General features: G+C 49.0%; 3 protein-coding genes and 1 non-coding gene across 7 annotated transcripts; 1 reads left to right on the top strand and 3 right to left on the bottom strand.

Moving 5' to 3' along the window:
• Nucleotides 1-1,162, bottom strand: LOC9640313. Its single transcript, XM_024659710.1, has 5 exons — nt 757-1,162; nt 577-676; nt 405-516; nt 243-329; nt 1-184 (listed from the first exon to the last, which is right to left on the bottom strand). The coding sequence occupies exons 1-5, from the start codon at nt 1,052-1,054 to the stop codon at nt 59-61; spliced, it is 723 nt and encodes a 240-aa protein (XP_024515478.1). The 5' UTR covers nt 1,055-1,162; the 3' UTR covers nt 1-58.
• Nucleotides 1,163-1,181: 19 nt separating this feature from the next.
• LOC112340757 (UDP-N-acetylglucosamine--N-acetylmuramyl-(pentapeptide) pyrophosphoryl-undecaprenol N-acetylglucosamine transferase-like) lies at nt 1,182-2,887 on the bottom strand. 4 transcript variants are annotated; one of them, XM_024659698.1, is made up of 5 exons: nt 2,715-2,887; nt 1,775-2,654; nt 1,611-1,719; nt 1,412-1,553; nt 1,182-1,360 (listed from the first exon to the last, which is right to left on the bottom strand). In XM_024659698.1, exons 1-5 carry the CDS (start codon nt 2,836-2,838, stop codon nt 1,248-1,250), a joined length of 1,368 nt encoding a protein of 455 aa, XP_024515466.1. In that variant the 5' UTR covers nt 2,839-2,887; the 3' UTR covers nt 1,182-1,247. The 4 variants fall into 4 exon arrangements, with proteins under 4 accessions (XP_024515466.1, XP_024515468.1, XP_024515467.1 ...); XM_024659700.1 differs by having other exon boundaries at nt 1,775-2,777; nt 2,847-2,880; XM_024659699.1 differs by having other exon boundaries at nt 1,775-2,800; nt 2,847-2,879.
• A 19-nt stretch (nt 2,888-2,906) lies between these two features.
• LOC9640571 lies at nt 2,907-5,375 on the bottom strand. The gene is made up of 2 exons (XM_024659692.1): nt 4,271-5,375; nt 2,907-3,881 (listed from the first exon to the last, which is right to left on the bottom strand). Exons 1-2 carry the CDS (start codon nt 5,297-5,299, stop codon nt 2,958-2,960), a joined length of 1,953 nt encoding a protein of 650 aa, XP_024515460.1. The 5' UTR covers nt 5,300-5,375; the 3' UTR covers nt 2,907-2,957.
• A 2,529-nt stretch (nt 5,376-7,904) lies between these two features.
• Nucleotides 7,905-7,976, top strand: TRNAG-UCC. Its single transcript has one exon. It is a non-coding gene; the product is annotated as a tRNA-Gly (tRNA).
• Nucleotides 7,977-11,508: the final 3,532 nt, after the last annotated feature.

Raw genomic sequence — 11,508 nt, 5'->3', positions numbered from 1 at the left:
AAAGAAGGAATATCCGGGCCTCAATCGGACGGCTCAGGATTGGACTACTTATATTAGGCTAATTATCTTCCAATGAGTGGTTTCGCGCGTTTAGGGTTCTTTGGAGGCGGTCGGGCCGCGGTGGAATCGCGCCTCGCCGGAAGAGCACCGCCAGCGCCTTGTTCTTCTGGCACATCGCGAAAACCTGCAAGAGAATTCGCGATCGCATTAGCGCTAGGAATTTGGTCGATCGATCGCCTCACATCTGATGCTTCGATCTCCGCGATTCCTCGGCAGCTCCCGTCTAGGAGGCTGCAGTAGCGCGCGGCTTCGTCCTCGTCCTCAAAAACCTGGATGGATCATCGCTAAAATCGATCGAAATCCATGGACATTTTCGATGAAAAAGAATGAAAGAGATCTCTTACCAGGACGCCCGGGCGAATGTCTTCCACTTGCATCCGAAACGAGATTCCACGTCTCCCGCGTGATCTATTGCCGCGCTTCGGGAAGAGCAAGCTCAATTCCTCCTCCACTTCACTGCCAATCACTCAATCGATCGATAGAGAACTAAATTCCTTTGGGAGAAAGAAATCCCACCTTCGTTCACGCCGAGTTCTCATGGTGATGAGCTGATTCTCCTCCTCCGCAAGAACATACACGGCCTTGGAATCGTCCCGCCATGGATTGGAATCCAACACTATAAGAGAGACAAAAATATCAGAGACTAGATTCTCCTAGATCCACAAAGAAGAATCCACCAAAAGAGAAGGACTATACCATCGTAGCTCCCGGACTCGAGATTTTGCTCTAGCTTCCTTCTCTCATCGTATCCTCGCGATGATACCCGCTTGAGAAATCCATCGCAGGTGTCTGGAATCTCCTCTCGGCCCTCTCCATTCCGATCGCGATCGCCCACACTGGCCCTGATCGATTGGCTGGTTCTTCGATCCAAGAACAAGGAGCTCCTGTGATGCCCTAGGCCTGATTTTTGTGAAGAAACTAGCCTCCCGGACCTGGGGAGCTGGATTCCTACAACAGTGCTGCGGAGAATCGCCACTCGCTGGAGATCGGCCATTGGAATCGCGATCGAGCTCGAGGGAAACGTGATCGAGCTCGCGAGGAATGGTAGAGCTGTACGTAGCCCAGACGTAGCGTGTCAAAGTGAGAAACGCACAGCGTAGAGATCTTTTGTCAAGTACAAGGGATGCGAATCGACCACGCGACGTGGACTTTCAAATTTCAAAATTTTAAAATAATCGCGCCAAGAACTACGAATTCGTGTTGACGATGTCGAGGATTTTCTGGGCGATTCGCGCAGCGGCGTCTGGAATTGCTAGATCGAGTGCTTTCATTGCCATCTTGTCTAGGCGTTGCCGATCACCTGGAGGAAAATCCAAATAGGAACTGGCAAACGATTTTGATCGAAGTTTACCCAGAAGCTCGTCGATCGCATCGGCCAGAATTCGTGGCGAGGATTGCAAGGAACTGTCCGCTAAAACACTCGCCACGCCCGCTTCCTCCAAGCTCCTCGCGTTTTGCGTTTGGTGGTCGTCGGTCACGTTTGGAGATGGAATCTGCGAAAAGCAAAACAGCATTTTTATTGTCAGAAAAGATTTTGAGAGACTACTTACAAGAATCGATGGTTTGCCAGCAACCAAGATCTCGCTGCAAGTTATCGCGCCAGCGCGAGCCACCACGAGATCTGCTGCTGCATACGCTGTTTCCATGGATTCTATAAACCTGAAACCAAGAAAAACATTAGAGATGGAGAGGCAAGAACTTTCTACAAACCTACCCGTGGATTGCCAGTCGAGAATGCCCCGAGCCGACACTTTCCAAAACCTGCTTGTAGTACTGCGATCCAGTTTGCCAGATGATGTAACGTCGAGAATTCCTTCCAAGGCTCTCCAAAACGAAGCTGGACAAGGCCATGTTGACGGACTTAGCACCGAGAGATCCACCCAGCACAAGCACCACTTCCTTCTTCGTCGCACAGCTCTCATCCTCCGGGAAGAACAATCTCCTCGCCACCAGCGAAGAAACGTACCGGTTGAATCCCAGTCTCGTGGGATTGCCACTGACCAAGCACCGGTCCCGAGCGAAGTGAGCCGCGGCTCCAGCGAAAGCCACAAACACCACCCTCGCAAATCGTCCCAAGATCTTGTTCGTGAGGCCCGGCTGAGAGTTTTGTTCCTGGAGAACGAGTGGAATTCTTCGCAGCGCCGCCGCCAAGCACAGAGGCCCGGACACATAGCCGCCAGTTCCCACCACCACGTCCGGCTTAAACTTGGAAAGGATCCGCCAGCAAGCGATGATAGACACCAAGAGCTTGAAAGGCAGCCAAAAGTTCTCTGGAGATAGAACTGGCCTCTTCAATCCAGCCGCTGGAATGTCCCTGATGATATATCCTGCTCGTGGCACTGCCCGCCATTCCATCCTGTCCTTGGTCCCCACGAATTCGATCTCCGCGCTGGGCTGGAGCTCCTGGATTGCCTGCGCGATGCTAATCGCAGGATAGACATGGCCGCCAGTGCCCCCGGCCGCAAACAAGATCCTCCTGTGAGCTACTTCCACCGATCCATGCCCAGTCTTGGAAGCCTCTGTATGGAAATCCGATAATAGGGACCCATTGCCCACGGCCATGGCGCTCCATCGCGATAATCTCTGCTGGAGCGCTGGAGAAACGCAAGAAAAGCATCGATCCACAGCTCTAGCGCAAGAATCTTGCGCAATACCTGTAGCATCGCGGCCGCATTGCTGGAAGCTCCCAAGGAAATACGCATGGCGGAGCTCCATTCCTGCGAAATCACGCCCTGGATCACTAGAAAAGAGCGTCCACCGATGAAATCGAAGCTCCATCCACTTACATGGATCCCTGGGCGCTCCATTGCCGCTCGCTATAGTAGCTACAAAGCCCTAGAAAAATCTTTACATATCACATTTTACTTTGCTTATGGTTGCTCTCTCGATCGATCGACTTAGCGCTTCCATTGCCTGCGCTGTTGCTGGTTTCGCTGCGAGATCTTGTACATCTCACTCTCACTCGCAGTCTCCCACTCCGATTCATCGCCACTCTCATCGCCGCTGCTTTGTTCTTCATCCTCCTCTCTCTCGTTCGATCTTTCTTCTTCCTCTTCTTCATCCTCTTCCTCCAGCGGCTGGAACTCCATCTCGCTCTTCCTGGCGGCCTCCCGAAACAGCCAAGTTCTTTGCATTTGCTTCCTCACGAGCTTTGCGACGTAGAAGTTGACACCACTTTGATTCCCACCACTGCTACTCCGGCTTCCACTCTCGTCCCAGCCATCCGAGGACGCCGAGCACGAAGAGATCGAGGAGCTCGAGCAGCCGAAAACCAGAGCGTCGAGCAAGCTCTCTTTCGCCAGCCCCATCATATCGTAAGCCTGCGCTCGCCTCCACAGGCTGCTCGTCATTCCGTGCCTCCTCCTCTTGCCTCTACACAAGCTGAGCGCTCGAGTGGTGTCGCTCACTGCTCGCTCGGCATCGCCCATGAGAAGATAGCACTGCGCTCGATTGTTTAGAATCACCACCCTGTCCTTCTTCGCCTTGATCGGGCAGACTTCGAGAGCTTCGCTATACTTTGCAGCCGCGCCACGGACGTCGCCAGCCGAGAAGCGAGCGTTTCCCTCCAGCCGGAGGACCAGCGCTGCTGCTTGAGTGATTTTGATGTCCTCCCGTGCCAGGTGCCTCTCGATCTTGATTCGCTTCTTCAGCCTCGCGACGTCTTCAATGGCGGCGAGGACGTTCTCGTCCGCCTCCAGGAGCTCGTCCTGTTTTTGATGCGAGAGGAGCACGTCCATGATTGATTCTCCGGGTTTTTTCTGCTCGCCGAGACTTGAGAGCTCGACCAAGTCGGCCAAAGCCACCACTGCCTTGCTATAAACCTGGAAAAAAACAATGCAAAATTGCTGAGTTCTTCCAAAGTAGAAAACAGAGTCCATCCACGAAGAAAAAGCCAGAGAATGGAAAATCGTCCTTTATCAGCTTTTGATAAAAAGAAAGAAGTAAACGAATTCAATCCATACTATGCATGGAAGCATATCTTCTTGGAAGAAAGGAAAAAAAAAAACTTTCAATGCTATGTAAAGCAAAAAGATCGACTTTTGACGAAGAATTCAATCCAATGACGACATAAGCGAACGGATTCAATCCATACTATATGCATGAAAGCATAAAGAAAGCTATGAAGGCAAACCACAGAAACAAACATTATACAATCAATGCCAAGAAAGAAGAAAATTTTAAAGGCAGGCAAAGCAAAACAAAAAAATACCTTCGATCTGGAGCTTGGATCCTGAAGCAGCCACAGCAAACAATCCACCGCCATAAACTGCCAATCATCCGAAGATCTAGCCACATTGCACAGCGCCTCCACAATGGAGCCGCAGCTCGCGATCGCGATCCTGCCAAGCTTGTGGTAGCAGATCGTCCTCAGCAATCCAAGCCCCGCCGGCGAGCTCCCATTCACGAGGCCGCCCCACATCCCCGGAAGATCCACCAAGAACTCGGGCCGGCAGATCGCCAGCAAGAATTCCTCGCGCAGCGCGAAGCAATTCAATACCTGGAGTGACCAGCATTGGAGCTGGCTCGCCCATTCCTCCGCCTTGCGCTCCACACCCTCGCCGGAGCTCCCCCTCGCCAAGAGTTCCTTGTGATACCCTAATTGCCGATCAACGGTCTTCCCCACAAACTGCTCGTACACCAATCCAGGGCCGCCACGTGCCACGGCCATGGCCAGCCGCAGTACGCCGCCCGCGGACACCGCCGGGAACGTGGAGTCATAGCTGGCGAGGTGGCTGAGGCACCGCACGGCGACGCGCTGCTCGACCCACGTCAGCGCTCCCATGGCGAGCTCGGCCAGCGCAGGAACCGCGCGGTACCGCACGGCATGGGCGGCGTACCGCTCAACGTTCATGGTGTAGGAGCCGAGGATGTGGGCGGCGTAGTATGGGACGAACACATTCTCGCCCTGGGAGAGCCATACTGGATCGCGGAGGCCTTTGTAGATGAGATGGATCATCGATTCGAGGATGCCCAGCTGCACGAACAGGGGATCGTCGGGATGCGCCATGGCGGTGCTCCAGAGGCCGCGGATGATGGAGAGCTGCTGCTTGGAGCTCGCGGCGATGGCGTCGGCCGAGGAGGAGGAGGGCGAGGAGGATGGGAGCTCTTTGAAGAGCTCGGAGAAGAAGGAGGCCTGGCGCGCGTAGATATCCGGCGGGGAGAACTTGATAGCGCAGAGGAAGCAGTCGGGATAGGAGCAAGAGGAGGAGCGCGGCGATTTGGGCGATGGCCTGGTCATCTGGCCGATCGAATCCTCTCCTGGGTCGTAGAGAAATCGTGGAAATTCGTGGAATTCGTGGGAAGAATCGTTGTTCTAGAGCAAGCAAACAGGGGAACTTACGCGATGATCTTCACGGAAGAGAGGAAGAAGAAGAAGGGAACACTCTGTGTTTCGATCCTTTCGAGCGATGGATGGATGGAACGAATGAATGCATCAGCGCTGCTCCAGCGACTGGAATTCATTGCGTCCAAATCGTCGCCGTCTTGGAGAGCGATGAAAGCGGCCTGTGTTGCTCTCCCATTTCGCCCCCTAGCTGTTCTTGGTTCTTGGTTGCTGCCACTCGAGTAAATGCCACAGGACACACTCTAATCTCTCTCGAGAAGAGAGAAAACAATTCCCAGGCTTTGGCATTTGGAGCTAAGCTAATTTGCGTGTACAGTGCTGTGCAGTGCGACAGTGCCCGCGCGGCAGCCATCGCTATCCAATGGCTGTACACTCCTTTTTTTTTACCGGAGACACAGAGACTGAAAGTAAAAAACACTAGATAAAAGATTAGATAACCTTCACTTGGAATTTGCCAGGAGCTTTGGATTGGCTGCAAATGCCTTGTGTGGGCATTTGGGCTCCTCGTCCAATGGGAGCCACTGACGGCTAGATTTGCAATCCCGCTTGGCAGTAACTGGCGCCAACACCGTTAGATGTGAATATTCCTTGCATGGCGCAAAGGTTGGCGTGGGAAGAGCGCAAAGCAAAAGAGAATTTGGCAGCTTTGCCGTGGGAGATTTGCGATCGTCCTCTGAGAAACCACCCCAGGGATGATGATGATACAAAGAATTTCTTATTCTTTTGCAGGAGTGGTACAATGATGCTCTGTAATGAGACAACAAGGCAAGAGAAATATCTATAACTTGAAGATCATGGCTCCTTCTAAAAAAGCTAAGGTATTTTTCCTCCACAACTTCGATTTGAGGCATTGTCCGTTGGTATTGTTGGCCCGACACATCCAAAACATCCAAACTTTATCAAAATTCATTACTGTAGTATGAAATTTTCTATCATGATCATGCTTGAATCGCAAGGGATTCCCATTAGTTTTGTTTTCCTTGTCACTTTGATTCACAGCAAGGCCATGTTGTCCCAAATCTTTGTTTAAGTTTTTGTTTACAAATCTCTACCTATCAATCTCTTCTGGCTTGGATCGGTTTGCATCAACATCGCAGAGTCAACTGGAGAGTTGTTGTTTGGTGTTCTTCCGTTTTCCATCTCCGTTTCACTCTTTAAAGAGGTTTCGCTTTTGTCGGCATACATACGGCATACGGGAGATCCACCAGCTACGTGCCCGCTTTCCTACGTACCAGTACATATCACGTATCCTCCTCCCCAATGATATTCGGTTTTAATGCTTTTGAATCTACCGGTACGATGGTGAGAATAAGTTTCACTTTCAAATGTTTTGTTCCATCTCTATGGAACCTTGGTTTTTTCGTTTTAACTTTGAAATGTTGCACGCAGAGCCACTTGCTCCGTAAGATTTTTCTGTCGACGAAAGACAACAACTTCCAGAGAAACACTTTAAATAAACTGCAAATTTCCTGTTAATTTCCTGTAGGGTCTTGTGCAAATATTCATTTTGAATGCCCAGAGTATGGTGGTAAAAACTTCAGTATAATACATATTTATGTATGCAAATCTTGGTTTTCTTTTGATATAAACTTGAAAAAGTATATGATTTATGAGTTATAATAAAATGTATTGTTTATATTATGAATAGAATGGAATAATGGTGTTATTTGAGATTCCTTATGATGCCTACAAAGTGTAAACACGGAAATAAGATCTATATGCGTTATTACAAGGAGAATTTACTTAGTAACTTTTTCCATCCATCAAAAAAGAACTGCTGACAAACATTGCTGGAAGGAAACTCTCGACTGTGGGAGAATATTCTCTAGAATCTTTTAGAAATGGCTATGTTCAGGATTTGCAAGAACCTCGCACTCTTGCAAAGCCAACTGTAGAGGAAAATTTTTTAGATGACGTCACCTTTTTTTTTCTGAGATCTACCCTTAAATTTACCTTCCCCATTGCATCAGATTTATGTCTAGACGACAGTGATGGTGGTGCTCTGCTTGACCATTGCTGCTGGGACGAACAAACTTGGCAGTGAGGAAAACGATCATCAAAAGTAAGAGGAAGCACTGGAAGTAACATGTCGAAAGCTCGAACGGATGCTCCCAGCATCCAGTCCTGCTACATATGTCTGTTCACAGCTCCAGGATCAATTTGGTGGACGAAGTTCAAAGGCTTCTTTGGGAGCATAGATGGTGTTCCTCCTTCATGTTGAAAACACGTTGCTTGATTGATTAAGTTTCTCAAAGAAAAAAGCATAATTATCTTCAAGCTATGAAAAAGCAAAATAATATCTCATGAACAGCCCTGGTGGGATCCATATCTAGCTCCAATCTGGAAGAAGCCTGCGTTTGCAAAGATCCTTCTGGCGTTGCCACAACTATGATCAAATGCCGCTTGACGCAATCCTTTTTGTCTAAGACCTTTTGTTTCATAATCATATCGTTTTTGTTTTCCAGCTTAGTATCATTTTAAGCTAAGCAAGATTGTTAATGCGTCAGTAGTCCAACGGTTAGGATAATTGCCTTCCAAGCAATAGACCCGGGTTCGACTCCCGGCTGACGCAATTCCTTTTTGCCTCCACGGTTTTAGGGTTTATCCAGAATGCATGTACTGTTTTTCTTAACCGGAATCTTTTGTAAATAAACGGAACATCTGTAGCATCTAAACAGAATATTTGGGCCAAAAACCTTTGGATGGCAAGATCAGGCCATGGGGGATGAAGCGCTTCTCATGGATGAAGCGTTCTTTGATCAGATCCTGTGCTCCGATGGATTTGAGGAGGGCAGGGAAGGGTTTGAGGATGAGAATGCCGCGGTTTGGCCTAAATTTTCCCAGGAAAGTTCTCATGGAGTTTTTCCTTTTCCCCTAGTGAAGAGAAAACTTGTGGTTCCCGATGTGTGCGGGGAGTCGACGATGCGAAAAGACTCCAATTGCCGTCGTAGAGGAAAGTATCATTGTTCTCGAAGATTGCCGGGGAAGAAAATTGTCGCGAAGAAACTTTTGACGGAACCGCGGTTGGAGCAAGAAGTTGATAGAAACTTCTCTGATAAAAAAAAAGGTATGATCGCTTGATAAATTTAACTCGACTTTGCAATGTTGATCAGTTTGTTCTCATGGATTTTCTCGAAGGCTTGCGAGCTCACTGAGAAGGAAAGAGATCCCATCGCTGTCTCGACGGAGAGGATTGACCAGCTGTGGGTTGATAAATACTCGCTGAAGTCGCTCCCGAGCTTTTAAGCGATGAACAGATCAATCGAGAGGTAAATTGTGTGTAACGTTTTCATTAGCAGGTCTTAAGCCAGTTGCATATACGGTGTTAAAAGGCACTCTACACTTAGAGGTTCTCAAAGACAAGCGCTGATAACAAGATATGAGGCGAAGAACAAACGGAACAGCGTCAACGATCACAAGAGTTCTTCAGGTGATAACAAGAGTTCTTCAGGTGACTGGCAAGAGATCAAAAGGTACTTATTTATGTACAGCAGTTTTATAGCTTCTTTATAGCAGGTCCTTTTACGTGGCCCGCCGGGCCTTGGAAAGACGACACTTGCACAAGTTCCTAGTCTGTGATGATCGCACAGCTTCTTTTCGGACCAAAACTTTGGATGCTCTTCAAATCGAGACAGTCACAGGGGATTCTAAGCCGAATTGTCTGGTAAAATTACTGCTCTGTGGAAGATTTACTGAATGGACAGATTTTTTATGAAATAGATGGAGCGCTCAGCGGCATGGAGGAAAATCGATTTTTTCAGTTGATCTGGTACGTATTCAAATTACTAGACCTTGATCGAATGTTTTTTTCTTTCTACAGATTACTGCGGAGGCGAAGGCTGTGTCTGGAAATGATAACAACGATAAAAATGTCCAAACCTCAAAGAAAGAAGACTGCCATCTCTCGACTGTCTAGACCCGTAAGCTTGCGTCGTATAGAGAACCTGACCAGCTTTTGTGGCACAGATAATTTGCGTTTGCAATGATCTCTACGCTTCAAATTGCCCGGTACTGCAACACCATCTTGTTTATCTCATAGCAGCAGTTTTGGCAGGATTAATACTTTTTCTCCTCCTAGTGACAACTTACAAGGTTGTGACTTGTTTCTTTGCTCTTCAAAGCCACTGACGGTGTGTATGCAAACTAAATTTCATTTGCAAGTCGGAAGGTTACAAGGTGTCGACTATATCAGTGCCCTCTCTGATACAAAGCAACTGTTACCTCTCGTCTAATGACTGGCAACAGCCAACCAGCTTACAGTTCTTACCCCTGTAAGTTTTTGTTTTCTTGTTGTTGCAATACCTTGTTTCAGGTGCTACGGAGCATACTTTGAGGAGACAACAAGATGAGTGATGGCGTGATTGCTGCTGGCTGAGAATGGGTCTCTCGTCGATGATAATGGACACCGGCTAAGCAGTCTGGACGATGTTTTTCCGCGATCGATCGCCCAAATCGATTCAAGCATATGCCTAAAACGGGCATCTGGATCATGGTCATGTCTCTTTGATCACTGTTGGTCCCTGGATCCAGTTGCGTGGAACGATCTTATCACCGTCTATGTGCAGCTTGTCGAGATGGAGGATGTCAGGAGTCGTATGATCAAATGCTGGAGATGAGTGAGAAATCCTTTGGACCAGAAGCATAGCAGCATTTGCCCAGATCGCGCATCTGGAAGAAGGCTTCTACATTCGGAAACCGTTAGGGGATCGGCAAAGCCCTAACGACTAACTGCTAAGTCATTGTCACGCGAACGGAGTGGCGGCGGTGCTATGCTCTCGGGGTAGCGCGAGCATGATCCGGCCATGGAAGCTGTCAAGAAGCGGAATTTCACGGTAGAGGGTTTCCAGTGGCCCTTCTCGCGCGTGGCTATGGACTGGAGGCCTGGCGCCGGCACCGCCAAGCTCAAGAAGATCTCCAGGGACATCAATGTCGCCACTCCTCCTCCTCCTTTACTTTCTCACCGTTCCTCACTCGTCTCCCTCCGACAGCTCAATCACTCGCCCCCGCCGCCGCCGCCGCACGATCCAAACTTTCTCAGCAATGCTCTTCGGACAATGTCGGTGAATGGGAAGGGCTTCCTATCGAATCCTTGGTCGAACAAGGCAGCTTGGTCCAGGGTGCTAGGCTCGAAGAAGGATCATGGTGGGGCTGGAACTGTGGGACTTCGCGCTCTCGTGAGAAGTTGAAGCTTCTCAATGAGATTGAGGCGCTCATCAACTCGGAGGAGAATGGTTTGAACATGGAAGGTTCTGCTAAGGTTGGTGGAAGGCTCCTTTTTTCTTGAGTTTAAACCATCGGGTTTTTTTTCTTTCTTCTTTCTAGGCCGCGGAAGGACGTCTTCGAAGCTTGCTGGATATCTGTGTATGCTCTCAATGCCAGGAGAATATAGAGAACAGGATAGCTCTACAAAACATGAGAAACAAAGCTTTGGAGGATGGCAAGGTTCTTTCAGCAGAAACGAATGTAGCGACTGCAAAGCAAGACGATCAGACAGCACCAGCGCTGGAAGGTCCCAAAACCACGACGGTGACACTTAGATATAGTTTTCTAGGTCGGAAGTAGATTTGGTTGCGTGTTCTCAGCTCCCAGAAACGATGAAGAGAGATTTCAGGAAGCAGGAGTCTCTCGAAAAGGAAGGAGAGAAGGAGAGGCGCCTCTTTCTTGCAAATGTGAAAGAAGCCATGAAGCGTGACCGGGTGCGCTTGACAACTTTCAGCAGAAGCATGAAGTGTCTAAACAGAAACTTGGGAAGTATCTGAGCTTTCTTGACAACTCACAGAACGATGGTCTCCAAAAGGACGATTTATGCGACAAGCACGACCAGGTTTTCAAGTCTTTTACGTGTTCACTTTAGATTTCCTATGTTAGGATTCAGAAGCTTTGGAGGATCCTGTCAAAGTTCGCAAGGATCAAACTCCTGGTCACAAGTGAGGAAGCGGCTGCTAGCTGGACAAAATGCCGAAGAGCCTGGCCTACTTAAACCACGGCCAGACGAGAGGCTATTCCCGACGTATACGATGCCCATGAATCGTGGCCAATAGGCGGGCAAGCTAGTGGACTCGAGGAGGCTTTGAGCGACGTTACTTCTTGGAACACGATCAAGG

The sequence above is a fragment of the Selaginella moellendorffii genome, unplaced genomic scaffold (genome assembly GCF_000143415.4).
Source record: "Selaginella moellendorffii unplaced genomic scaffold, v1.0 SELMOscaffold_70, whole genome shotgun sequence".
NCBI classification, from domain to species: Eukaryota; Viridiplantae; Streptophyta; class Lycopodiopsida; order Selaginellales; family Selaginellaceae; genus Selaginella; species Selaginella moellendorffii.
This window is presented reverse-complemented; position numbering and strand designations above follow the sequence as displayed.

Coding starts and splice junctions, on each gene's coding strand:
- LOC112340757 (XM_024659697.1), bottom strand. CDS start 2,838: ATGGAGCTTCGATTTCATCGGTGGACGCTCTTTTCTAGTGATCCAGGG. Junction 1,554..1,610: donor CTGGCAAACCATCGATTCTT/GTAAGTAGTCTC, acceptor TGCTTTTCGCAG/ATTCCATCTCCAAACGTGAC. Junction 1,361..1,411: donor TGCGATCGACGAGCTTCTGG/GTAAACTTCGAT, acceptor ATTTTCCTCCAG/GTGATCGGCAACGCCTAGAC.
- LOC9640313 (XM_024659710.1), bottom strand. CDS start 1,054: ATGGCCGATCTCCAGCGAGTGGCGATTCTCCGCAGCACTGTTGTAGGA. Junction 677..756: donor CGAGTCCGGGAGCTACGATG/GTATAGTCCTTC, acceptor TCTCTCTTATAG/TGTTGGATTCCAATCCATGG. Junction 185..242: donor CGGAGATCGAAGCATCAGAT/GTGAGGCGATCG, acceptor ATTCTCTTGCAG/GTTTTCGCGATGTGCCAGAA.
- LOC9640571 (XM_024659692.1), bottom strand. CDS start 5,299: ATGACCAGGCCATCGCCCAAATCGCCGCGCTCCTCCTCTTGCTCCTAT. Junction 3,882..4,270: donor ATCCAAGCTCCAGATCGAAG/GTATTTTTTTGT, acceptor GTTTTTTTCCAG/GTTTATAGCAAGGCAGTGGT.